This window comes from Podarcis vaucheri (genome assembly GCF_965113315.1).
Source record: "Podarcis vaucheri genome assembly, chromosome: 1".
Taxonomy (NCBI): Eukaryota; Metazoa; Chordata; class Lepidosauria; order Squamata; family Lacertidae; genus Podarcis; species Podarcis vaucheri.
Genome location: NC_138759.1, coordinates 137,680,048 through 137,705,055, shown reverse-complemented (window position 1 = coordinate 137,705,055; position 25,008 = coordinate 137,680,048). Strand labels below are relative to the sequence as shown.

At 40.8% G+C, this 25,008-nt stretch overlaps 1 protein-coding gene across 3 annotated transcripts in view; it reads left to right on the top strand.

Annotated features, from left to right (window-relative positions):
- SPAG16 (sperm associated antigen 16) overlaps positions 1-25,008 on the top strand; it is a 448,643-nt gene that overhangs the window by 39,314 nt on the left and 384,321 nt on the right. For all 3 annotated transcript variants that reach the window (XM_082228123.1, XM_082228122.1, XM_082228124.1), the window contains exons 9-10: positions 1,696-1,844; positions 23,063-23,193. In XM_082228123.1, the coding sequence (XP_082084249.1) occupies positions 1,696-1,844; positions 23,063-23,193 (280 nt within the window). The remainder of the gene's footprint in view (positions 1-1,695; positions 1,845-23,062; positions 23,194-25,008) is intronic.

Here is a 25,008-nt window from a genome sequence, read left to right as displayed (position 1 = left end):
GTGAGTTTCGGCACCTCTTTTTCTAGAAAAATAGTACTGCTCATGTGTAATCATTATTCCAGCATTTGTAACCTTCAAACTTAACAGTTCTGTTGAATTTTGCACAAGGAAATTGATAGGAATTATGATGCTGACCTTAAGCATTAAAGGTAAAGCCGGCATACAGCTTTCGGGTCATGTGGCCAGCATGACTAAGCCGCTTCTGGCTAATCAGAGCAGCGCATGGAAATGCTGTTTACCTTCCCGCCAGAGTGGTACCTATTTACCTACTTGCACTTTGTGCTTTCGAACTGCTTGTTTGGCAGGAGCAGGGACCGAGCAATGGGTGCTCATCCCGTCGTGGGGATTTGAACCGTCGACCCTCTGATTGGCAAGCCCTAGGCTCTGTGGTTTAACCCACAGTGCCACCAGCATCCCTTAAGCATTAAGATGGTGTTAAAATGGCAAAAGCAGTTCAGTGGCAGAGACTGACCACCAGAAAAGGCATCTTGGGGACTGTTGATGGAAAGCTCAATTAATATATTGACCCAGCTGTTTAAAAGATGAATTCCATGGTAGGGAGCATTAGGAAAGGGAAATTTGTGGTGCAGCTGCACTTGGAATAGTGTATACATTTCTGGTACCTACATTTCAAAAAAGATATTGTAAAGCTGGGAAAACAGCAAAGTGATAAAGTGGCTGGTACAACTCACCTGTGAAGGAACATTGCATTGTTTGGGGCTTTTTATATTAGAAAAAAATCAAGCATAAAACCTGCATTTGAATTCTGTTTCAAATGGGTTTGTAATAATATGTTACATTGTATTATCTATGTAGGACCACTTCAAGTAATAAATAAATAAAAGTTCTTTTTTGTATTCAATAAAATTTAATTAAAATTTAAAAATAAAACAAATAAATAAAAGTATGCATGGTATGAAGATTTTGAAGTGTTTTGTATTGTAGCATTTTTCTTAGTAATGTATTTGTACTGTTATGAACTTCCCATGGAATCAGTGATGAAGGGCAACACAGAAGGATCTGGTCCATATTAGTTCCCTTTGCTATTGTAAATGTGAATGTTACATCGTCTTTCATGTTAAAGGTGGTAGCCCCAATGCAGATAGTCCATTTGGTGCTCTTTTTAGTCAGAGCTTTTTCTGTCATTCTCAAATTGCTATCCAGCATAGACTTCTCAACCAGCTTTTTAACTGGAGAGAATATAATGAGACACTTGTGACTTGTGGGTGTGCAGTTGTACATGCAGATATACTTTCCTACTCATACTCATTTTTAGAGCTCTGCTAAATAAAAAAACCCCAAGATTCTAATTTTGTGACTGCAGTCCTCTTCTCCCAAACACTGTTGATTTTCAAACAATATGGAATCTTCTGCTCTGTGGTTCTTCAGGCTCTGTATAATGGTGCCCACATTGACACTAGTAGTCCCAATCTTCTGGGTGTGTACAGATCAGTTGCCAGGAATGTTCAAAAGAGTTTATTTAGTCTGGATGAGGGCCAATGTCCTATCTGTTCCATTTGAGATTCCAGTTTAGATTGCCAATCCTTGTTGGATTGGATTGAAATCACAAGCAAGTTGGGCAAATTAATCAGGGATTAATTTGTTTTATAGTAGAACAAATTTATGCATGCTTAATTTCTACCAAAAAATGATTTTTTAAACAAATGTAAAAACCAAACTGCTTTTATTTTATAGCCGGCCGTAAGTGTGAAAGAGAAGATGGATTACAGGGACCTTCCCAGAAAGCTCTCAGAGAAGCCAAGGAACACAAAGAATTTACTGGTGTTAATCCGTATGACTCAGCCAAAGATCCAACAAAACAGATGGGCAAGAGATATCCAAAGGTATGCCAATTCTCATTTTGCCTATTTTTGTAGAATTTGGCCTCATGTTCAGTGTTTTAATATTGTTACAAAAAGTATTGGGTTCATGTGATAGCAAACACCACCATGATTAACCATATCACTGTTTGCTGAAAGATTCTGTAGCTTCCTACAGCTTAGAATCATACAATCATAGAGTTGGAAGAGACCACAAGGGCCATCGAGTCCAACCCCCTGCCAAGCAGGAAACACCATCAGAGCACTCCTGACATATGGTTGTCAAGCCTCTGCTTAAAGACCTCCAAAGTAGGAGACTCCACCACACTCCTTGGCAGCAAATTCCACTGTCGAACAGCTCTTACTGTCAGGAAGTTCTTCCTAATGTTTAGGTGGAATCTTCTTTCTTGTAGTTTGGATCCATTGCTCCGTGTCCGCTTCTCTGGAGCAGCAGAAAACAACCTTTCTCCCTCCTCTATGTGACATCCTTTTATATATTTGAACATGGCTATCATATCACCCCTTAACCTCCTCTTCTCCAGGCTAAACATGCCCAGCTCCCTTAGCCGTTCCTCATAAGGCATCGTTTCCAAGCCTTTGACCATTTTGGTTGCCCTCCTCTGGACACGTTCCAGTTTGTCAGTGTCCTTCTTGAACTGTGGTGCCCAGAACTGGACACAGTACTCCAGGTGAGGTCTGACCAGAGCAGAATACAGTGGCACTATTACTTCCCTTCATCTAGATGCTATACTCCTATTGATGCAGCCCAGAATTGCATTGGCAATTAAGCATCTGTCTTGGTTGCCAGACGAGCCATGCCCATTTGAGCTCAGAATTCTTTAATCCTATATGTTTGTCTTTTGATGTCCATTTATTCAATTTGCACTGTAATGTCATCTCAGGATATTTCTGACTTCAGGATCTATGATGTAATTTTTACTAAAGATGCCAGGCTGAACTTCGAATTTATGAAGAATGATGTCCTCGGTTTAGTATTTTAAAATTAAATAGAACCATAAGAGGGTTGTTTATCTGGGGGAATTAACTTTCCTGTGAGACACATGTTTACTTAGCTCAGATTGCAGACTACGCTTGCAGAATATCTGACCAGTACATTAAATAGGTCAACAAATTACTGTCTTTGTGTGAGTGGATCTAGCCAGATCAAAGACAATGCACTATGTTATTTCTTGTCCTTGTTACCCAGAGTTTGGGAAAGGTTAAAGAACAAAAGAGGAAAATTATTAATAGCGACTAGGACTAAAATCATATGTTCAGTTGCTTGAGAATAAGCCCTGCTGAACTCTATACAAATAGCAATATATGTTTGTTAAGCATTTAAATAGAGCTAGCTATCAGTTTTAAGGTGTAATTCCATATACCCAGACACACCCCTGCCCATAGGTGCCATCTAGGGTGTGCTGGGGGGGGGGCAAAGGTCCCATCCCCCAAAATCTGCAGTGGCTGTGCATGCACACTGCACAACATGCTCACTTTAATTCCGCAGCACGTCGCGCAACATGCTGACATTACACACGCTGCACAGCGCTGGCCGCCTCAATCTCCAGCTCCAGCACTTTCAGCTGTCTGAGCATCTCCTGCTCTTTGAAACAAGTCCACCCTTTCTCTCTTGCTTTGGCATCTTTGAGACACCTCCTAGTTCAGCCTTTCCCAACCTACTGCTCTCCAGATGTTTGGAGCGTGACCCTTGGCCATACTTCCTGGGGCTGGTGGGAGTTGAAGTCTCAAACATCTGCTGAATACCCGGTTGGGGGAAACTGCCCTAGTCCCAGTACCTGTGACTAAGCCAAAGTATGTGTGGCTGAAATAATAGCATTGCTTCTGAATTACTACTCAATTACTTCTGCCTCCATTTCCATTTTCTTCCTCTATTGTTTCCAACATCTGTTTTTAGTTTTCCAAGTCCCTTGGGAAAAGAACTTCTCATACCATTTTGGGGGGTGAAGTGCCTTTTGCATTGCATAGCTGATGCTAAATAAATAAATAATCTGAAGGGCTATTACCTAGAACTAAGGCCCACTAAAATTGTGGCTTGCTGCTAGACAGTTAATAGTTAGCTAGTAAATTAGCCACAATTTTTGGACCTCTGTGTGATATTGTAGTTAACAATGATAATTGTTAATACTTATTTCCATTTTAATGCCTCTTTTTATAAGTTATTCATGAATGGTTTTCCACCACTGAAGTGTGATTCAAATAGCAAGTAGGACCGCCAAAGCCTTAAGCCTAACTAAAAAGGGCTCAGGTGCTCATTTATGGCAGTATTTATTTTAGAAATTAATAATTCTATCCTGAATTATGGATTTTCCTCCTAAATCTTTTTCACAATATTTAAACAAAGCTCTGCATATGTAAATATATCCAAAAGAAATAAAATCAGCATTAGCATTTAGTTTTTCCTGATGCTGAATCACACTAATATGCCACAAGAAAATTGGACTTACGTAATATTACTTTTTCTGATACCCAGTGTTATTTACATTGTATTTTTTAAACATTGTTTGACTCCTGGGAGTATAAAATTAAATCTTAATTGTTTTCATATTGTGCTGAAACTATATGTGCAAGAAGATGCCAAGTCTACACGCCAACTGGTTTATGAATTAATAATTGGCAGGATTAGTTTGCTTCAGAGTCAACCCTTGGAATGCATATTTGGTCTTAAAAATAATTTGTCACTTTCCTCAGTTGGTTTTCCTTCTGACAAGATTGTAGATACTTATTTCTTGTCTATTGATTCACAACAGGTTCTAGTTCTCCAGTGTGCTGTGTTCTGACCACAGTTTAACAACATACTGCACTTGTTCCTCTACAGGTCTAAGAGGTGACCTCACAGATTTTAGGGGGATTAGCTATGGATGTGGTTCCTTTGTTAACTAGCAGCTTTCATTACTAAATCCTTATCCTTCTACCGCAAAAGCCAGTGTGTAAGGGTATTGCAGTTTGGTCCATAACAATTCAAGTGCTTAATTTTATTTTTGCAGAACATGCTGCGTTTGCTGGCTCATAGTGCAATCCTATACATATCTACTAAGAAGTAAATGCAGTTGAGTTCAGTAGGACTTACTCCCATGTATATTTGTGGAGGATTGCTGCCTTGAAATGATATCTGCTTCTACCACTTCATTCAGTTTTGAAATGTTACTAATTCTTGTATACATTGCCAAATGCTCCTTCATGTTTATTTGGAATAGAATTTCAAAAAGAATACAATACTCAACATCAAGTACTAAGAGAATTTAAATGTATTCCTGAAATAATTAGTGAGTGTTTTAAAGGATTGTAGATAAATGACTAGTAAATGTTTCTATATTTTATTCACAATAATTCTTTGTCTGGTACTTCAGCAGCCATCCTTTCATTTTTAGTGTTCTCACAAAAAAGGTTAAGAGTTATCATCTCCAAAAACCTCGCTTTGGAATGCTGAATTCAAATTACTGAGTCCCAACTGTTGTTCCTGTTAAGTTGTGGGTGAACATATCAGAGGACACAGCGATTCTTCAAACAGCTCTTGTTTATTCACAGGCCAGAACAGAACAGGGCTGAAGGGTTCAGCCAACCTGCATATATACAGCTCAACTACAAAGCAAAAGTAACAACTTTCTGTACATATCCAATCACTGAACGTCACTTCCAATTCCTTATTTGCATATGCGGACCTGAGTGAAAACTATAGTTTCCCCCTGCTGGCCGAGGGTGGTAACTTCAGTACATAACAGTTCCTGCAGTCTTATTCCTAGATGCTCCTTTGTTTCTGAATTACAGCATGGAAATGTGCTGAGCAAGGTGAGGTAGTTCATGCTGCAGCCCTTGTCTTCCCCGTACATTGGGACTAAGTGTTAATCTGATTCCTGAGAAAGGGTCCTGGGTTCAGCAAAACCAGTACCCAAGTCCCTAAAGGGTTCAAAAGGGTGCTACTGCAGATCAATACCTCCTTACACTTCAGTTGGAACTTGTAGGAGCTGTTAGCTTGATTCCCTGCTTCTACTTTCTCTGAAGTGCTTTTCAAGCAGCAGAGCCAGTGTAACACAAAACAGGTCTTCACTTTCTGGCAGGACGCCATGGGGGGGGCAAGGCCCCCCCAAATTTTGAACCAGGGGGCTGGGCCCCCTCAATATTGCACAGCCTGTGACAGGCCCTGTCAGGCCTAAATGCAGCCACAGTGGACCCTGCCAGGCGTCCTCCCGGCACATGACATCACACACATGTGCCAGGCTCCCCAAAGTTGGGCAGAACCCAGTGCGTGTGCTGTCTGGGAATGCCCTGATGCTGTCCAGAGTGGACTGGCCTGATGTAAATCATAGAATCATAGAGTTGGAAGAGACCACAAGGGCCATCGAGTCCAACCCCCTGCCAAGCAGGAAACACCATCAGAGCACTCCTGACATATGGTTGTCAAGCCTCTGCTTAAAGACCTCCAAAGTACTCCTTGGACTCCACCACACTCCTTGGCAGCAAATTCCACTGTCGAACAGCTCTTACTGTCAGGAAGTTCTTCCTAATGTTTAGGTGGAATCTTCTTTCTTGTAGTTTGGATCCATTGCTCCGTGTCCGCTTCTCTGGAGCAGCAGAAAACAACCTTTCTCCCTCCTCTATGTGACATCCTTTTATATATTTGAACATGGCTATCATATCACCCCTTAACCTCCTCTTCTCCAGGCTAAACATGCCCAGCTCCCTTAGCCGTTCCTCATAAGGCATCGTTTCCAGGCCTTTGACCATTTTGGTTGCCCTCCTCTGGACACGTTCCAGTTTGTCAGTGTCCTTCTTGGACTGTGGTGCCCAGAACTGGACACAGTACTCCAGGTGTGGTCTGACCAGAGCAGAATACAGTGGCACTATTACTTCCCTTGATCTAGATGCTATACTCCTATTGATGCAGCCCAGAATTGCATTGGCTTTTTTAGCTGCCGCGTCACACTGTTGGCTCATGTCAAGTTTGTGGTCAACCAAGACTCCTAGATCCTTTTCACATGTACTGCTCTCAAGCCAGGTGTCACCCATCTTGTATTTGTGCCTCTCATTTTTTTTGCCCAAGTGCAATACTTTACATTTCTCCCTGTTAAAATTCATCTTGTTTGTTTGGGCCCAGTTCTCTAATCTGTCAAGGTTGTTTTGAAGTGTGATCCTGTCCTCTGGGGTGTTAGCCACCCCTCCCAGTTTGGTGTCATCTGCAAATTTGATCAGGGTGCCCTTGAGTCCATCATCCAAGTCGTTGATAAAGATGTTGAATAAGACCGGGCCCAAGACAGAACCCTGTGGCACCCCACTAGTCACTCTTCTCCAGGATGAAGAGGAACCATTGATGAGCACCCTTTGGGTTCGGTCAGTCAGCCAGTTACAAATCCACTGAGTGGTAGCATAGTCAAGACCGCATTTTACCAGCTTCTTTACAAGAATATCATGGGGCACCTTGTCAAATGCCTTGCTGAAATCAAGGTAGGCTACATCCACTGCGTTCCCTTCATCTACCAGGCTTGTAATTCTGTCAAAAAACGAGATCAGGTTAGTCTGACATGACTTATTTTTCAGAAATCCATGCTGGCTATTGGTGATCACAGCATTCCTTTCTAGGTGCTCACAGACTGTTTGCTTAATGATCTGCTCCAGAATCTTCCCTGAATTAGCACTGTAGAATGAATTTACCCTGGGAAAGGAATGGGGCAAATGGGACCCATTCCTAAAAACAGCAGGTCAAATGAAAAACTGCTCAGACCCATGATTTCTAATCATGGGCCAAGCAGAAGTATGAATATATCCTGTTGATTTCTTTTTTAGTCAGCTTGAGGCTGAACAGGCAGTGTGTTCCGTGTTGCAGATTTGCTATTCTTTCCCCTTCTGTGTTGGACATGATGAGGGATGGTTCAGTTGGTAGAGCATGAGACTCTTAATCTCAGTTTGTGAGTTAAAGCCCCACGAAAGATTTCTGCATTTGGAGGGGGTTAGAATAGACGATCCATTTGGTCCCTTCCAGCTCTACAGTTGTATGATTCTATCACATTTTTGTATCTCCCTTTTCTCTTCAGGTTTGAAAATGACATTGTAGAGGCATTATTGACTCCAGCGTGTACACTCATCCCACGGGTGTCTCTGATTATAGGCTTTCCATGTTTGTAATGCTTTAAAACGGCAAGTCTCTTAGCACATTCACATGCTGATGGTTTCTTCCTTCCTTTCTAAATTCTATTTTAAGGCATTGTCTTGAACCTGCTATGAGCCACAATTGGTCACACCAGCACTTTGTAAGGAGACCATCCTGTCACATTTATTATTTCTTGTGGATGAAAGCTTCAGTTTTTGTTAGTATGCTTTCCCCCTCAAAGTCTGCAAAAGAAAACATCTTTGTAGACCCATAAAGCATTTCTGCAGCACCTGTAAACAAATTGTAGCCATGCAGTAATAGAGGACAAATTGAGACTGTCTCCTGTGATTTGAATCAGTTGCAAGCAATTTCCCCAGGTTTCCCTAGGTTAACAAGTAAAGAGAACAATAAACAAATAGCGGGGGGAAATCCCCATATTCTGATACTTTTAAAAACATTCACGTCGTATGAGTGCTTACTTGTTTGCATAAGAATTTTTTAGGCATACCTGTCGTCCTTCAAACAGGACTAAACCTCCACACTTTCTCTATAGAGGTCTTCAGTTCTTAACATTGAATGAATTCATTTATTATTTTATCAGTTTAGCAATTACACAAACAGCAGCAGATCTGGATGCTTCTGGTACTTAAAGGTGTCTCCTTGCATGCATTTAGCCCAGGGGGATGTCTCAGCTTGTCTTTTGTTGTTCACTCACTAGCAGAATCAGTAATAGGATGCTTTTAAACAGCAACAAGATTTCCAAGCTTTATCATCTCACATTTCATTTTGAAAAGGATTTCCATGTGGTACAGTGCTGAGGTATTTGGAAACAGCAAAAAAGAGGTCCCTCAATTTTTTGAAAACTATCTCCATGTTGAGAATTATTAGAAAGTACTCCAAAGTACTTTTACAGTGAAACTACATATTGAGAGTGGTCTATGAAAAAGTGGAAGACACGGAATTCTATTTAGTTTCCCTTGTCCACATAGCTTTTAATCATTATTTCACAAATATAGAAAAATTCCTTACCCCGCACCACCAAAAGCTGAATAAAGCCCAGAATCTATTGTGGCAAATTCACAGAGGAGGGGATATATCTCTTAGTCTGCTGTGTGTTTTCTACTGTATTGTACGTACCCAAGTGACTAGTCACATGAGGCAATTAATAAATATAACAAATAAACGCAATGAAGAGTTTTGTGGTACATTAAAAGCTAAGAGATTTGTTTTGGTTTGAATTTTTGTGGGCTGCAGCCCACTTCACTATGTACTATGCACCTGTGTTTTGATTTGTCGGTTATCTTCTTTGTGCTAACCATAAAAGCCAACTCTTTGGGGCCGAGGTCCCTTCAACCCCTCCCAATAAAAGATTTGAGGGGGTTGCCCCCCCAGCTGATCAGCATCATCATTCAGATAGTGTGTGTGTGTGTGTGTGTGTGTGTGTGCGCGCGCGCGCGCTCTGCGTCATATGATCCATTATGTGGAGCAGGGCTTACCTGGGCCCCCAAATATTTTATTCAAGTTGGCACTCCTGGTGCTCACTCCAATGTGTGATTTATTTTACAAACTAACACTGATTAAATTTAGACCTCTTAAGTGAAACTGAGAATGTATTAATATTGTCTTCCCCATGTCATTGCATGGGGTTCAACTGCCATGGCTATTTCAATACTACCGGTAATCACTTTGTTGCATTTCCCCACATATTAATGGCTCTTTATTTGAATTGAAGCCTTTCCTTCCACATTCATGCTGCGAATAGCTGTATTATTTTGTACAGGACATTTAGGAGCTACTGAGTCAATGGCCACGGTCAGTTTTCAGCTATGCCATTGGCTGAGCAGCTCTTGACATCAGTGGGCAGGTGCCCCAACTAGACAGATTTGAAGCCATAGAATCTGTAATTCTCCAGAGAATGCTGAAGTCTTGCAGTACAATAAGACTGAAGATTCTCAGCACCAAATTTCAGCTGTTGGTTTAGTCAGAGCTTATCCACGCTTCCTTTTGTGCCGTGTTTCTAGGCTCTATATCCAAGCACTTATTCTTTTGCCCCAGAGCTTGCCCTGCAAAAACCTGCTCTTTACTGCTGGATTAGCGCAAACAGCAATCTGCGAAAAACCCAAATTGTTGTTTATTCTGATTTAGCGTTAAAGAACGGCTTTTCCTGTGGAAAGTTGCGGGGCAAAAACAGGAGGGGAAGCGGTCAGAAATGGAGCTTTAGAACACGGGCCTATGCCTAGAAAGCATGGGGCAAAAGGTACATGTGGACGAGCCCTCAGAGAAAATGTTATTTCCAGCAGATTCCTTTAGGGGAATTGGAAACAACTTTCTTTCCATGTCGTTATCCCCTCTCTTCCTTTCCCCCTGCCCCACTGCACACACTCTGAATCTTAACTGAGAACTAATCAAGGAAAAATAGGGTATCTTTCAGACACTTCTTTCAGGTATCAGAAAGAACCTCTATTCTGTCAAGACTGCAAGTTTGGAAGAGATTATTGTGAGTGCACCAGAATAAGAAATCTTTTGTGTAAGTTTGTGGCACTTTTTAGAGTACAATTCATTTTTAACTCACCATGCCATCTGCTGTAGCCCCCATAAATAATTTATCCCCCTGTCTAGAGATTTTAGAGTGAGTTACAGCTCTTGAATAACAATTTGCACTTAGGATAGCCACAAAAGCATATGGTATTACATTTTGTTGTATAGAGGCCAGGTGGTAATAAACTGATTTTATTCTTCTTCAGCTTTTTCTGCACCAGGAAATGGATCCACAGTAAAACAAAATGAGTGTACCAACTCTTTGTGAGATTATAGTTGAAAACTTTTTGGGAAGGTATTAAAAAACTCTGAAAGAAGTGCAGGCACATTTCAACAGGGTTTCTGGATTTGTCTTGGGTGTGTTTGTGTTTGTTTGTTTGTTTGTTTGTGTATGTGTGATGGTTGGAGGTCAAGGTGGTTCAGTATTAAACTGAAATTTAAATTCAAAAGGATCTCACCTGAAAAGAAACAATTCATGCATACTGTAGAATTATTGGAAAATTAGAAACAGTGTTCTGGGCTTAGCCTGTTCACTCCCAAATTCATCCATCCATCTTCCCCTGGCCCTAGTCACATCTGTACCATACATTTAAAGCACATGGTTTCTCCGAAAGAATCCTGGGAACTGTAGTACTGGGAATTGTAGCTCTATGAGGGTAAACTACAATTCAGAGGGTTATTTAGCGGAAGCCATGAGCTTAAATGTATGGTGTGGATATTATCTCTCCACTTAAATTAGCTCTTGGCTCCATTCAGCTTTGGTCCCTTCCCACTGCAGCAAATCTCTGCTACAGCAAGCAAATTGATTACTGGATCCTAGAAAATGGGCAGCACCTCTCACTATTATTTATGAAATAAACTTAGCTACAGCAGCTGTTTTTTAAAATCTGATTTTCCTACAGGAGTTTTCCACCACCCTCCCCACTCAACTAATTTTCACCCCTTACAGGATCCTTGTATTTCTGCAAGAAATGAGTTTTAGAATTGCCTAGCATTTTTTGTTTGGCACCCCAGAAAGAGGCTCAAGGAAATAGTGTCCTTATACACACCTCAGCTAGCGGCTTTGCAGGTTTTTGAAGGCTATTGAAATGTAGTTGTCCCAAGAATACCTTTGAGACTCTCTGGTATGGGGCCAGGCATGCAGCTCAGTGTTCAACTGAGTGGGAAGTTTAAAATGAAACCAGACATTACTGCAGATGTGTTTGGATATAAACAAGAACTCAGAATGACAAACAGGATGGGGATCATTATTGACGCAGGGTCCCATGGAGTGTGGTTTCCTTTCTTTTAAAAAATATTTCTGGGAGCCAATCAGCCTCAGCTCTCAATCCTGCAATAGCCAATTGCATTTTCCAAACCAACTGCTGTTAATTGTCTCACTGAATTGTTACTAGGGTAATTCCTTCACCTACCTCCAATACTGGTTGGGATTCAGACTGCTGGCTATGTGAGGACAATATTGCTTGTCTGTTCCTACTTCCTAACAGCTTTTTAGCTGTATTTTGTTGATATTTGTGTCTTATCAGGCCACTCTTATACAAAAACTAGTAGCCTGGGAGATATCTCTGATACAATTGCCAGCAAATCATTAATTGTTTATAAATGTGTTTACCAGTTTATTTTGGTACTAATAAACAAACACTTCTTATAATTTTATTGAGATCATTAGGATGAACATAGAAACTCACACTTAGTGTTACTAAGTTTCATCTGTCTCAAGAACCCTTTTAAAGACTCATTTATATTTCTGTTGCAAGAATAAATAGGAAGGTTTTGAAAAGACTTTAAGAAGTGGTACAGTTAAAATTTCATTTTAGTACATAGTATGTGAGCCCACTGGAAAAATAACTGTGTGTGCGTGATGAACACACACTAAACAGCCTAGTGCTTGCTTACATTTTCTTATGAAATATATTTAGTTTTTAAAATAAATATAAGTTGGAAGCTAAACCCCACCGATGTCAAACAGTAGCTTCTATACTCATGCATAAGGAATGCTACCAATTCTTTACACACACACTCAGTATAGTTCCTCATATACTCCAAAAAGTCTCTTGGGAGAGTTAAGGTACTCTCAAGTGGTGTATGATGTGGCATGAGGAACTATAGTCTCAGAAAAGTAGAATTTCATTTATTTAACATAAGTTTGTTGTTGTTTAGTTGTGTCTGACTCTTTGTGACCCCCTGGACCAGAGCATGCCAGGTCCTCCTGTCTTCCACTGCCTCCCGCAATTTGGTCAAACTCATGCTGGTAGCTTTGAGAACACTGTCCAACCATCTCGTTCTCTGTCGTCCCCTTCTTCTTGTGCCCTCCAACTTTCCCAGCATCAGGGTCTTTTCCAGGGAGTCTTCTCTTCTCATGAGGTGGCCAAAGTATTAGAGCCTCAGCTTCAGGATCTGTCCTTCCAGTGAGCACTCGGCTGATTTCCTTCAGAATGGATAGGTTTGATCTTCTTGCAGTCTATGGGACTCTCAAGAGTCTCCTCCAGCACCATAATTCAAAAGCATCAATTCTTCGGCAATCAGCCTTCTTTATGATCCAGCTCTCACTTACATACATCACTACTGGGAAAACCATAGCTTTGACTATACAGGCCTTTGTTAGTAAGGTGATGTCTCTGTTTTTTAAGATGCTGTCTAGGTTTGTCATTGCTTTGTAAGTTACGTACTACTTAATCACAGTGTAAAATAAACATTAAAAATACCAATAAAATCAGATGTTAAAAATAAGTGGACTATAAAATATAAGTAAAATCCATGGTGGGTGGGTGTACACACACACACAGACCACACACACACACACACACACACATATTAAAGTACATGCCAGAATTACATGTCTGAGTAAGATTGGTCAAATAGAACGTATTTAGGCAGTCTAACTAATACAGCAAAGGTGCCTGCCTAATATTGACAGGGAAACAAGTCATGGAGTGATTGAAATTGCATCACAACAAAATTACTCACAAAGGAGGAGGATAGGGACTTATGTGCCACCTGCGTGACCTCCTAGGCACCTGACCAGGTCTAGGTTCCAGCAGCCTTCACTGCTGCCCTCTTACTGAAATTTTAGCCTTGCCTCCTCATGGCATTTCAGCTGGTACTTCTGAAGAAGGATGGCAACATCTGCTCAATTTTACACCTTGGAGGTGGCAATTACTATCTAAGAACCAAAGTGTTCAGGATAATTTATTTGACTAACATCCTCCTCTTTGTATATACATTTCAGTTGTGCCATATATGCGTTCTTTGCCATGTTTGTGAAGCTAAATGATGCTTATTCCGATGTTTCTGTTCAACCTCAGTACAGAACATTTCTGAGCTTTGCAGTTGGTGCTGCCTGCTTCTGATACTGGCTACTGTGATTTAGATTCACCCCAGCACCTCACATGTTTACCAGATGTATGCTAGTGGTGGCCATGTAATGGCCGTAACTAGGTATTTTTGCCTTTTCATTTATATATGACTGCCTCTTTGCACACAGTACCAAGACAAGCCCCCCGAAGGGTTTCATATGTCACCTTAACTGTGCTCACTTCAGCTGTTTATTAATGTCGACAAATTATGCCGCATTTCCATTCCGTAACATCAATTCAGTGGAACAATCTTGGCCTTTTTTTTCTTGCCATGTATGCCTTTCCTGCAATTGTGTAGATGTCATTGTTCCTCTTACCTTGCCATTTGGGCAGAACGGCATTTACTTGACTGCATGCCAGCCTTTGTTATCTGCCAGACACCGTTCTGGATACATCTGCTTCAGCTGATGATACCCCGTATATTCAGTCAGTCCAGGCATGTCACACAAGATTTCCAGCAGTATACTTGTCACTCATTTGTGGACTCATCAACCTTGGTTCACTAAACCTTTACAGTTGGCCAATTGCGCATGCTGTTTTCTGCTGCGAGAATCAGACATCAGTGCTGCCTGGCCCAGAGTGCACCCCCAGATTGCTTGCTCTCTTAAGAGGCTTTCTCTTCTTCCTCAGGGATGTGATCAGCTTGCTGTGGGGGGGGGGGACTGATCAAGGGATGACTGCTGTTCTGTCCCTCTGCTTGTTTTCATGCAGGCTGCACCCTGCATACTGGCTGTACTAATATAGGAAAAAATGTTAGCTGCTACAGATTGATTTTTTGGCTGCCCTTTTATAAATAGTCTCACCTATGAAATATAGTTGAGGGGAAAATATTTAAAACTTCTTCCCCTTCTAGACAGCTTTATGTAAAAGAAAACCCAAACCTCTCAATCCATTGGAAGCCTTCTATAGTTGCAGGGAAGGCTTTGACTGGTTTTTCTTTCTTAAAAAAATGTTCCTCCCAATTCAAAGTAGTGATAATAAGCAAATTATTCTGTCACCTATCTCATTTTCTCCCCCTGTGTTATGTTCTGGAGGTATACCCTGACCCTCCAAAGCAGATTTGGTGAGGGAGTAGGAACACACAGGCAAAGGGGTGGGGAGTCCTGTTGAGCTAGTGGGACTCATTTCACTGGTTTCCACTAGCACAAGATCTTTGTTGGATCTGACCTCAAGACTCCACCAAATGCAGCATATGGCATTTGTATGGATTGAAAGGAAAACAGTGGGTGTCAATAGGTCTATTAAAGTGTAGTACCTTCATATAGATGGAACCATATCAGTCATAATAAAATCTGGCATTGTAAAAAATCTACTCCACTACCACGTCAAGCGTTCAACATGTAGCAGGCCATTCTAGATAATTATTAAATATCTTTATAATAACGAGGCATCTGAAAGCAATTTCACAATACAAGAAAACACACTGGTAGTTTTCAACTTAGTTTTTTTCAGAGCAGACCCACTGAAATTAATAAACACGGTGAAGTAAGGTCTTTTGGGTCTATTAGGAGTAAAATATAGTTGAATATCACCTACATAAAACAATTGCATATATAAAAATAATTTCAAATCTACTACTGATAGCAACCGGGGTAAATAGATGTTCACCTAGAAGTTTTGCTGAAATAGGAAAGTCTTCAACAGGTGTCAAAAAGACAGTAAAAGGGCCTGAAATGCAATGAAATTGAGTTCAAAGGGGTAAAGTCCTGATCGTTACAACACGTGGAATGGATCTCCGGATAAGATAGTATCTGCAGGATGTCCTCTCCTGTAGAGTGCAGTGATTGATTGGGATGCAGCAATCTTTCAGGTATTCTGGTCCCAAGATGCATAGGACTTCTGTACATCTGTACCATCTCCTTGAACATAGCCTTTTAGCTACTTGGCAGTCAGTGCAATTCTTACAACAGCAACATTCTGTGAGGGGGATGTTCTGTCCCAACAAGCAGTCAATCTCCTACATTCTGAACTAGCTGCAGCTCCCAAGCACTGGCGGAGGAAGAGGGGGGCAGGGGGAGCGCATCACCCCTGGCACCACGATCCCGGTGGGGTGCCATTGCGGCTGCCCCCCTACGCTGGGCGCCACGCCCCCGCAGACAGCACGCCACGCCCCCAGGAGGCGCACCATGCTCCTGCGGGCGGCGCACTACACCCCCGGGATGTGCGCCACGCCCCTGGGATGCACACCTGCCACGCTCCCGCCTGCTTTCCGCCCCCAGTGCTGGAGCAAAAATCTCCGCCACTACTTCCAAGGGAAGCTCAAGAGCAGGCTCACATAGAGCACATTGCAGTGATGGAGGTTGCCAGCACATGGGCAACAGAAATTGCCAGCTGCTTTGGCGTTCACTTTTACTTACTGAGCCTAGAGACACCTAGTATTAAGCTACTGCCATAATTCAGAGCTCTGCAGGAATGGGCTTCTCAACTGATGGTGTTCCTGACACCATAGTGAATACGACGACACTTTTTGAAGCTTCATCTGTGCATAGGGGCTCCTACTTATTTCAGACGTAGGAAAGGGGGTGCAATCCTTTCATCTTTAAGACTAATCTCATTGATTCAAATGCGACTTATGCATAGGTAACTAGGCATGTAATGACATACCAATAAACAATAATGATTCTAATAATCTAAAGAGTATTGTAAATTAGCCTTATCCATATAAGATTTCTTACAAAACGTTGGTACATCTGATCTTATTCCTCGATTTCCTGTGTCTGTTGTGTCATAAAAAAATATTCAAACTGCTATAATAATAGAAAATCACCATTTGGAAAGGTCACCAGAATTTATTTGACATACTTTTTAGAGTATGATGTCTTGTGAGATGTTTCCTGGCATTGTTCATGTGGCTTCAGATTGGGAGATTATGTCAAGCAGAAAAGAAACAGCTGTAGCTGTAGCACATTTTGCTTCTCATTTCATCTCTGCAGAATAAGCAGCCGCTGAAGAAAGTTTCACTTGCTTTAACAGACCTTTAAAACTGGGACTGTGTCAGGAGCCGTTTCAGTTTTCATTTTACTGTTGGCATTATTACTCAAGCTTTGTATGAACAGTTGGATGAGCACAGTTGTCATTGTCTATGAAGTTACTGCAGTTTTACAATGGCTTTTTTAATTAATCTAACTTTTACTATCTACTGCATATTATCTTTATGTTTATTAAAAAAGAAAGAAAAGAAAATCTGTCAGGGTTATAAAGTTGAATAAGGTGGATTTATGTAGCCACAGCCTTTGTGGATGATTTTTATGAGTTTTATTAGCAAGCTAAGCAAGGTGTAGTATATAATAAAGTTTTTACTGTGCTCTTTTTTCTGCAGTGATTTTCAACTTTCCCCTGATATTTCAGATGTTTATAAAATAATTGCACTCATGGTTAAATCACATTGCACTACAAAGTGTCTGCAAGAAGTATTGTAGAACCTTTTTAATGAGATTTATTTATTTATTTTTGGTATTCAAAAGTATTTCCATGGGGCTTCCTTTCACAGCTACCCTTTTTTTACAATGGCAACACATAATATTGAAGTATCATCTACGTGCTTTATATTGACCCAAGTTGAAAATGAAGAATAAGGCTTAGAGGATAGCACTTCTAACAATCAAACACACTTTCTGCATGTTGAAGATGTTTTCAGCTCTATGGCTGCATTCATATTGAGCATGAACCACAGTAAGCCCCCGATTTGTATGCTCATCCCCTTCCCATTCTTCCTCTGATGTGGCCACAAGGAGATTGGAAGCTTCCACTTCCATTTTAGATTATCTACTGTTTAGCATGCCATTCAGATCCTAAACCAGAGGTCTTCAGCTATTTTGGCTTATGCTCATACTTTTGGATGAGCACAAAAATTTGCAACCAGAAAAATGCACACCCACAAATCACCACACATTTGTGTGTGAGGTTTAAAAAGGTAAAGGTAAAGGACCCCTGACAGTTAAGTCCAGTCCCGGATGACTCTGGGGTTGCGGCGCTCATCTTGCTTTACAGGCCGAGGGAGCCAGCATTTGTCCATAGACAGTTTTTCCGGGTCATGTGGCCAGCATGACTGAGCCAGTTCTGGCTCAACAGAGTACCAAAACCAGAACAGTGTATGGAAATGCCATTTACCTCCCGCTGGAGCGGTACCTATTTATCTACTTGCACTTTTTTTGGCATGCTTTTGAACTGCTAGGTTGGCAGGAGCTGGGACCGAGCAAAAGGAGCTCACCCCGTCGCGTGAGGTTTATTAGGAAGCTAATGTACAGACGAATGCCTCGCAAGACGGAAAACCCGCTAGACGAAAGGGTTTTCCGTTTTTGAGCTGCTTCGCAAGACGATTTTTCCTATGGGCTTGCTTTGCAAGACGAAAACATCTTGCAAGTGTTCCGATTTTTTTCGCTCCCCCCTTTTTCTAATCCGCTAATTTGCTAATCCTTTAATAGCCGCTAAACCGCTAATAGCCGCTAAACCGCTAATAGCGCTAATCCGCTAAGCCGCTAATAGGGTTGCTTCGCAAGACAAAAAAACCGCTAGACGAAGAGACTCGCAGAACGGATTAATTTCGTCTTGCAAGGCACCACTGTAACATTATCATCATCACCATCAGTATTATAAAAGAATATAAATGTATGCTTTAGTTGAGATTCCTGCACTGCAAGGGATTGAACTAGATTACCCTAAGGGCTCCTTCCAACTCTATACAATTCTGTGATTCAATGAAAGGGAAGAAACTTGAGAGCAGAGCTGGTTTTCATTGGGTCAGAGCTGTTCTCTGGCTTACCTTCCACTTTCTTTCTCTCTCTCCTTCCAAGGGAGAGAATTTAGCATTGAGATGAACACTAAGTGTCCCAATCTGGAAGATTAGGTAATGAGCACATTTAGAATCTTGAGAGAGTGCCTTGGAAGCTGTCATAAAACGGCTGCCATGGGGAGGGTGGGGTGCCCATTCACAAAAATGGCTGAAATACTGGGTGTGTGTGAGAGAGAAAAACAAACAACCTGGAGAAAGAAACATGCCACTTGATACCACAAAAGTGGTAATGAACATTATTTTAAATTACTTCATATATTCTCTTTCTACACAAGTATGGGCGATGCAGTATAAAAGTGAGAGTGAAGACCTCATTTCTTGTTCAGAAGGTCGGAGCCTTCACCTGGACCTCAGCCTGCTGGGTATAACAGCATGATTGATAATTTAATGATTCATTAACCTGTGTCTCTACCTTTCAATGTGAAAGAGGTACTTGTAAATTTATCATTGGCCTTAACTTAAATGGGAAAGGTTTCAATCCCAAATCAGCATTTGCATTTTTCAAAGGTGCATTTTCTTGTCTATTGGTATGAATCCATTGTTATCTTTTCATTTTTAAAGACATATTATATATTGACTCTGCTAACACAGGCAGATTATAATTTTGGTATACATCGGGTTACAGATGCTTCAGGTTACAGACTCCGCTAACCCAGAAATAGTACCTTGGGTTAAGAACTTTGTTTCAGAAATCGCATGGCGGTGGTGTGGCAGCAGCGGAAGGCCCCATTAGCTAATGTGGTGCTTCAGGTTAAGAACAGTTTCAGGTTAAGAACAGACCTCCAGAATGAATTAAGTTCTTAACCCTAGTTACCACTGTAAGTGATATGAAAGAAAGAAATAATCAAATTCTGGCATTGAATGAATCAGTTAATTTTGGAGCCTTTAACAGCGATAAACAACTCATCAAAGAAAAAAATTATTTGGACTCTAAATGGAGGAACCTTCATTCACTTTCCCAGATGGCATACTCATCCAATATATGAAGCATCTTTTGGGCTGGAGCAGTACTTTATTAATCTCACATTGGCACTACAGCTTTGCCTATTCAGTGTATGCCCTCCCCATATCTAATGGGAAGATTCAATAGCACCCCTGTGTACCAAAGTCTCTATATCTGTGAGTCTGGAGACATGGAGGACATTCAACACTATTCGTTACGATGCCCTTTATATACACCCCCTAGATGTGCTAAAATGTTTAGTAAATGTTTAGTACAGTCCCCAAATGTTTTCAAATCATTCTGTTGATGGTTTACTTTGAATTCAGCCTGTCTTCCCCTTCCCCTCCTTCCTGGACAATAATATAATTGTAGATGTAATATAGATTTTTTAGTGAGCAACAGAAAATCCTGTGGCTTTCTTTCTCACATATCGTACATTGGAAGGGCAGACACTGTAAAGCTGGAGACTTGAGTCCAGTCATGGTAACAGGAGAACTTTATTGATATTCAGGAACCCCTAAGGCCAGAGGCAGAGAGTGAAAGCTAGCATTAGGGTACATGTTTATCTTTTTCATTGGGAATGCAAAAGTTATCCAAGTCCTCTAAGTGAATTTCCACTTCAGTGATTCAAGACGCGGGTGGCGCTGTGGGTAAAAGCCTCAGCGCCTAGGGCTTGCCGATCGAAAGGTCGGCGGTTCGAATCCCCGCGGCGGGGTGCGCTCCCGCTGCTCGGTCCCAGCGCCTGCCAACCTAGCAGTTCGAAAGCACCCCCGGGTGCAAGTAGATAAATAGGTACCGCTTACCAGCGGGAAGGTAAACGGCGTTCCGTGTGCTGCGCTGGCTCGCCAGATGCAGCTTTGTCACGCTGGCCACGTGACCCGGAAGTGTCTCTGGACAGCGCTGGCCCCCGGCCTATAGATGTGAGATGGGCGCACAAACCCCAGAGTCTGTCAAGACTGGCCCGTTCGGGCAGGGGTACCTTTACCTTTACCTTTATCTTTTTCATTGGGAATGCAAAAGTTATCCAAGTCCTCTAAGTGAATTTCCACTTCAGTGATTCAAGAATAACCACAAAAAAGGGAAGGTGCACTTTATGAGGTCCAGAGAGGCCTAGGCCACTTCCATCTTTTGAGGACCGTAGCTATAATAAAAAATATTTTAAAATGTCAATATATGAACACAAAATAAGGTGCATGCACACACACATATGTGAGAGGTTTGTTAATATAATCAGCTGATCTGAGAAGACACACCCATCATCTCATCTTGTACCATCAGAGCCAATATATTTTAATGAATATTCATTGACATTTTATGCTCTTTAATATAGAATCATAGAATCATAGAGTTGGAAGAGACCACAAGGGCCATCGAGTCCAACCCCCTGCCAAGCAGGAAACACCATCAGAGCACTCCTGACATATGGTTGTCAAGCCTCTGCTTAAAGACCTCCAAAGAAGGAGACTCCACCACACTCCTTGGCAGCAAATTCCACTGTCGAACAGCTCTCACTGTCAGGAAGTTCTTCCTAATGTTTAGGTGGAATCTTCTTTCTTGTAGTTTGGATCCATTGCTCCGTGTCCGCTTCTCCGGAGCAGCAGAAAACAACCTTTCTCCCTCCTCCATGTGACATCCTTTTATATATTTGAACATGGCTATCATATCACCCCTTAACCTCCTCTTCTCCAGGCTAAACATGCCCAGCTCCCTTAGCCGTTCCTCATAAGGCATTGTTTCCAGGCCTTTGACCATTTTGGTTGCCCTCCTCTGGACACGTTCCAGTTTGTCAGTGTCCTTCTTGAATTGTGGTGCCCAGAACTGGACACAGTACTCCAGGTGAGGTCTGACCAGAGCAGAATACAGTGGCACTATTACTTCCCTTGATCTAGATGCTATACTCCTATTGATGCAGCCCAGAATTGCATTGGCTTTTTTAGCTGCCGCGTCACACTGTTGGCTCATGTCAACCTCTATATAACCTCTATATCAGTTACCAAAAAAGTAAGCCTTTTACCAGATAACTTTTCTTATTTTCTTAAATTTGAAGCTTAAAGCTGAGAGTGTGTCACATTTTTGTCCAATGTGCATAAAAAGAAAGAAAGAAAGAAAAAGAAAGAAAGAAAGAAAGAAAGAAAGAAAGAAAGAAAGAAAGAGTTTGGATTTGATATCCTGCCTTTCACTCCCCTTAAGGAGTCTCAAAGCGGCTAACAATCTCCTTTCCCTTCTTCCCCCACAACAAACACTCTGTGAGGTGAGTGGGGCTGAGAGACTTCAGAGAAGTGTGACTGGCCCAAGGTCACCCAGCAGCTGCATGCAGAGGAGCAGGGAAGCGAACCTGGTTCCCCAGATTACGAGTCCACTGTTCTTAACCACACCACCACACAAGTTGCAGACCAAATCAAGAAGTGTCTGAAGTTGAGGTCCCCTTTGAGTTTGAGGCCCAGGTTGAATCACCCTCTTGGCTTCCCCCTGATTGGCCAGGGTCCCATGATTAGGTAATCTGGAAGAGGAGGCAAAAGAAAGACCCTGCCTATCCAGTCCAGTGGGAGAAGTCATCCTATTGAGTAAATGTCCTGCAGTCCATCCTTCAAACAGAAATGCATGGTAAAACCAATGTCCATTTTTTTAAAAGCTACAGCTAACTTGTAAAATAACCATGCACTTCAAAATAAGTCATGCACTTCAAAAATTGTACCATATATCCAAATAGTTCGGTTGTATAAGCAAAAAGCAGGGACAGAATGAGGAAATGGAACAAGAATGTTATAATCCTCTTTCATTTTTTTTCAGTTTGTGAAATTTTATTTTGCGCTTTCTGATCCTTTGAAGACATAGAATATGAATTCAGGCTTTAAGTTATATCTTCCTCATATTTTGCAGTTGTAGAATGTGATTGATTTAGGTGTATTCCTTGTGTTTAATCATAAAATTGAACAACTACCAGAAGGGTTTCAGAATGAAATGGCTACAAATGAGCATCTTTGTTATGCATGGAGATTCAGATACTGAGATTTTTTTTATTTTTTTGGTATTTTTAATCTCCAGAGATGATAGTAGTTTGAGAGGAACTTGTATGTTCTTTATCTTTTTTAAATGATATCACTATTTAACAATGTAGAGTGATAATTTTGCAAACATTATTGAGTTTCGAAACCCTCTAATCCTCTCTTTTTATTGCTTAAGGTATACTAAATAAGGTCAAATCCTCTCCTGACATTGTTAAATTACAATCAGTTTTTAATATAGCCTATTTAGCCTGGTTAATTAGAGTTAATAGTAAATTTTCTAGCCTGCTGACTTATCTTTAGAAAATATTTGACCACACTGTTCAATGAAATTGACTCCACATGTATTTCTTACTTATGTGAATCTCATTATGTAAAAAAAAGCATTGGTTCCAGCTTGTTGTGTTTACCATCTCTGGTTAAATTGTAAATACAAATATTGTTCAGAACCTATATAAGCACCGAGGGTTACTTATATGCTTGCTTTTTTGTGTATTTGTTCTAGGATTCAAAGTTTCCTGAAGATATTCAAGTGAATCCCTACCTTGCTCGTACAAAAGAATGTTTGCGCCATCTAAAGTCTGGAATATATAGGTTGAGCAACACCTTGAAAGTACATGCTCTGGCAGTGAACTGGTAGGAACTACCTTCTAAAATTGCTTATTTATGTATTTGATTTTTTAAACTATCATAGAGAATAATTAACTGTTAATGCTAGTTGCCAAATACTTACTCGTAACAATGCAACCATTTCTATATGCAGTGAAATAAAAGAAGTGGATGGGTAGGGACCCCGTGAATAAATGGTACAGTGGGAGGTGAAAATGGCCACGGAGAATGGAGGTTCTATGAGGCCCTTTTGTGTAGAGGTATTTCCCCTTGCATCTGAAATAACCCCCACTCCCAAATATTATATGCATTTATTTCTTTTGATATACACGGACACACACACATACGCCAGCTAGTCAGCAAGAGATTTAGAGTGATCTCTGACATTGGTCCTATTGAGAGTGGCTGCCAGACTTTGACTCTCTGCACTTTTCTAGAGGAAAAACATCCTGGGCCTGGAGGCAGCTCAGACGAAAGCTGCTTCTGGAAATGTTACAAGATTTGAAATCAAATTCTGATTCTGATTCTAAAAATTTGGAAACCCCCAAAATGCAAAGATAATATGAACGAAGGAGTTGTGGTTCTCAGGAAATTGAAAGTTTAATTCAAGAAATGCAGTTTGCTATAAAGAACCTGTCAGATGTTTTGTTATACTGAGTTAGAATTTTTACAGTTAGGTTTAACAAAGCACTAAAATGCAGATACTTGTTTTTCCTTTAAAACACTGTTTCTACAGATCAGAAAGTCCTACAGATTTTCAAGATGCTGTGCCTCTAAGCAGCATGATAGCTGATATATAATTGCATTTTGAATTCACAGGATCATTCTTTGCAATTCTATGAATATATCAATGTGTTTTCATGTAAGAAGACAGTTGAAGTGTGTGTATATCTGCCCGGAGTGACTTAATAATGTGGGATTGCATTGTTACCTCTTGCAGTAAAGACGTAACAATAAAATATATGACACCTTTTGTTATTCCAAGTGACTCCCTGGACAGCAGGATAATATATACTTTTTAAAGACCACAAAATAATTTATTTCTCCTCTGATCTTTTTTATCTGTCAGAAAATCAGTGTTTGCGAGTTTAGAGTCCTTCCCTTCTATATTTTATTTTACATTTCTGCTTACATTTCATGTTAAATGTTGGCAGTGAATTCCTGGAGTAGCACATGTTTCCATTTTACTTCAGCTCATATAAGCTTTTCCCAGGAACTCTGGAAGCATGTTCATTTATTGATGCTATGTCACATAACATTGGAGCAGTTACTTAAAGTTGTGTGGTGATATAATTTTATTGAAACGTTTCTTTTCTGTGAAATAGTGCTAACAAACAAACAAACAAACAAACAATTTAGATTAAATTAAAACCCTAAGAAGAACCTTGATGGGTCATTAGACTGAAGGTCCATTAATTTATTGTTTTCATTTATGTAATGCTTTTATATAGCTGACCATAATGAAGTCCACCTAGTGCAGCAAACTATTTCTCCACAGTGGTTAACAGGATGTCAGGACATCAAGAAAACTTCATAAGCCTTTCACATTTTTTACCCCTAGCAACAGGTATTTAGTAGTATTTTGCCTCTGAATAGGGAGACTCCAGTTGTTTTCCATGGTTAATAACTGCTCATAACCCTCTCCTCTATGATTTGTCCAGTACCCTCTTAAAGCCATCTGAGCTAGCGACCATTACTAGATCTTGTAACAGTGGATTCCATGAAGTAATTCTGCCTTGTTGAGAAAGTGTCTTGTTTTGTCTTTCCTAAATCTACTGCAAACAATTGAACTGGATGATCTTTAGTTCCATTAATATAGGAGAGAGCAAAATCTCTTTCCAC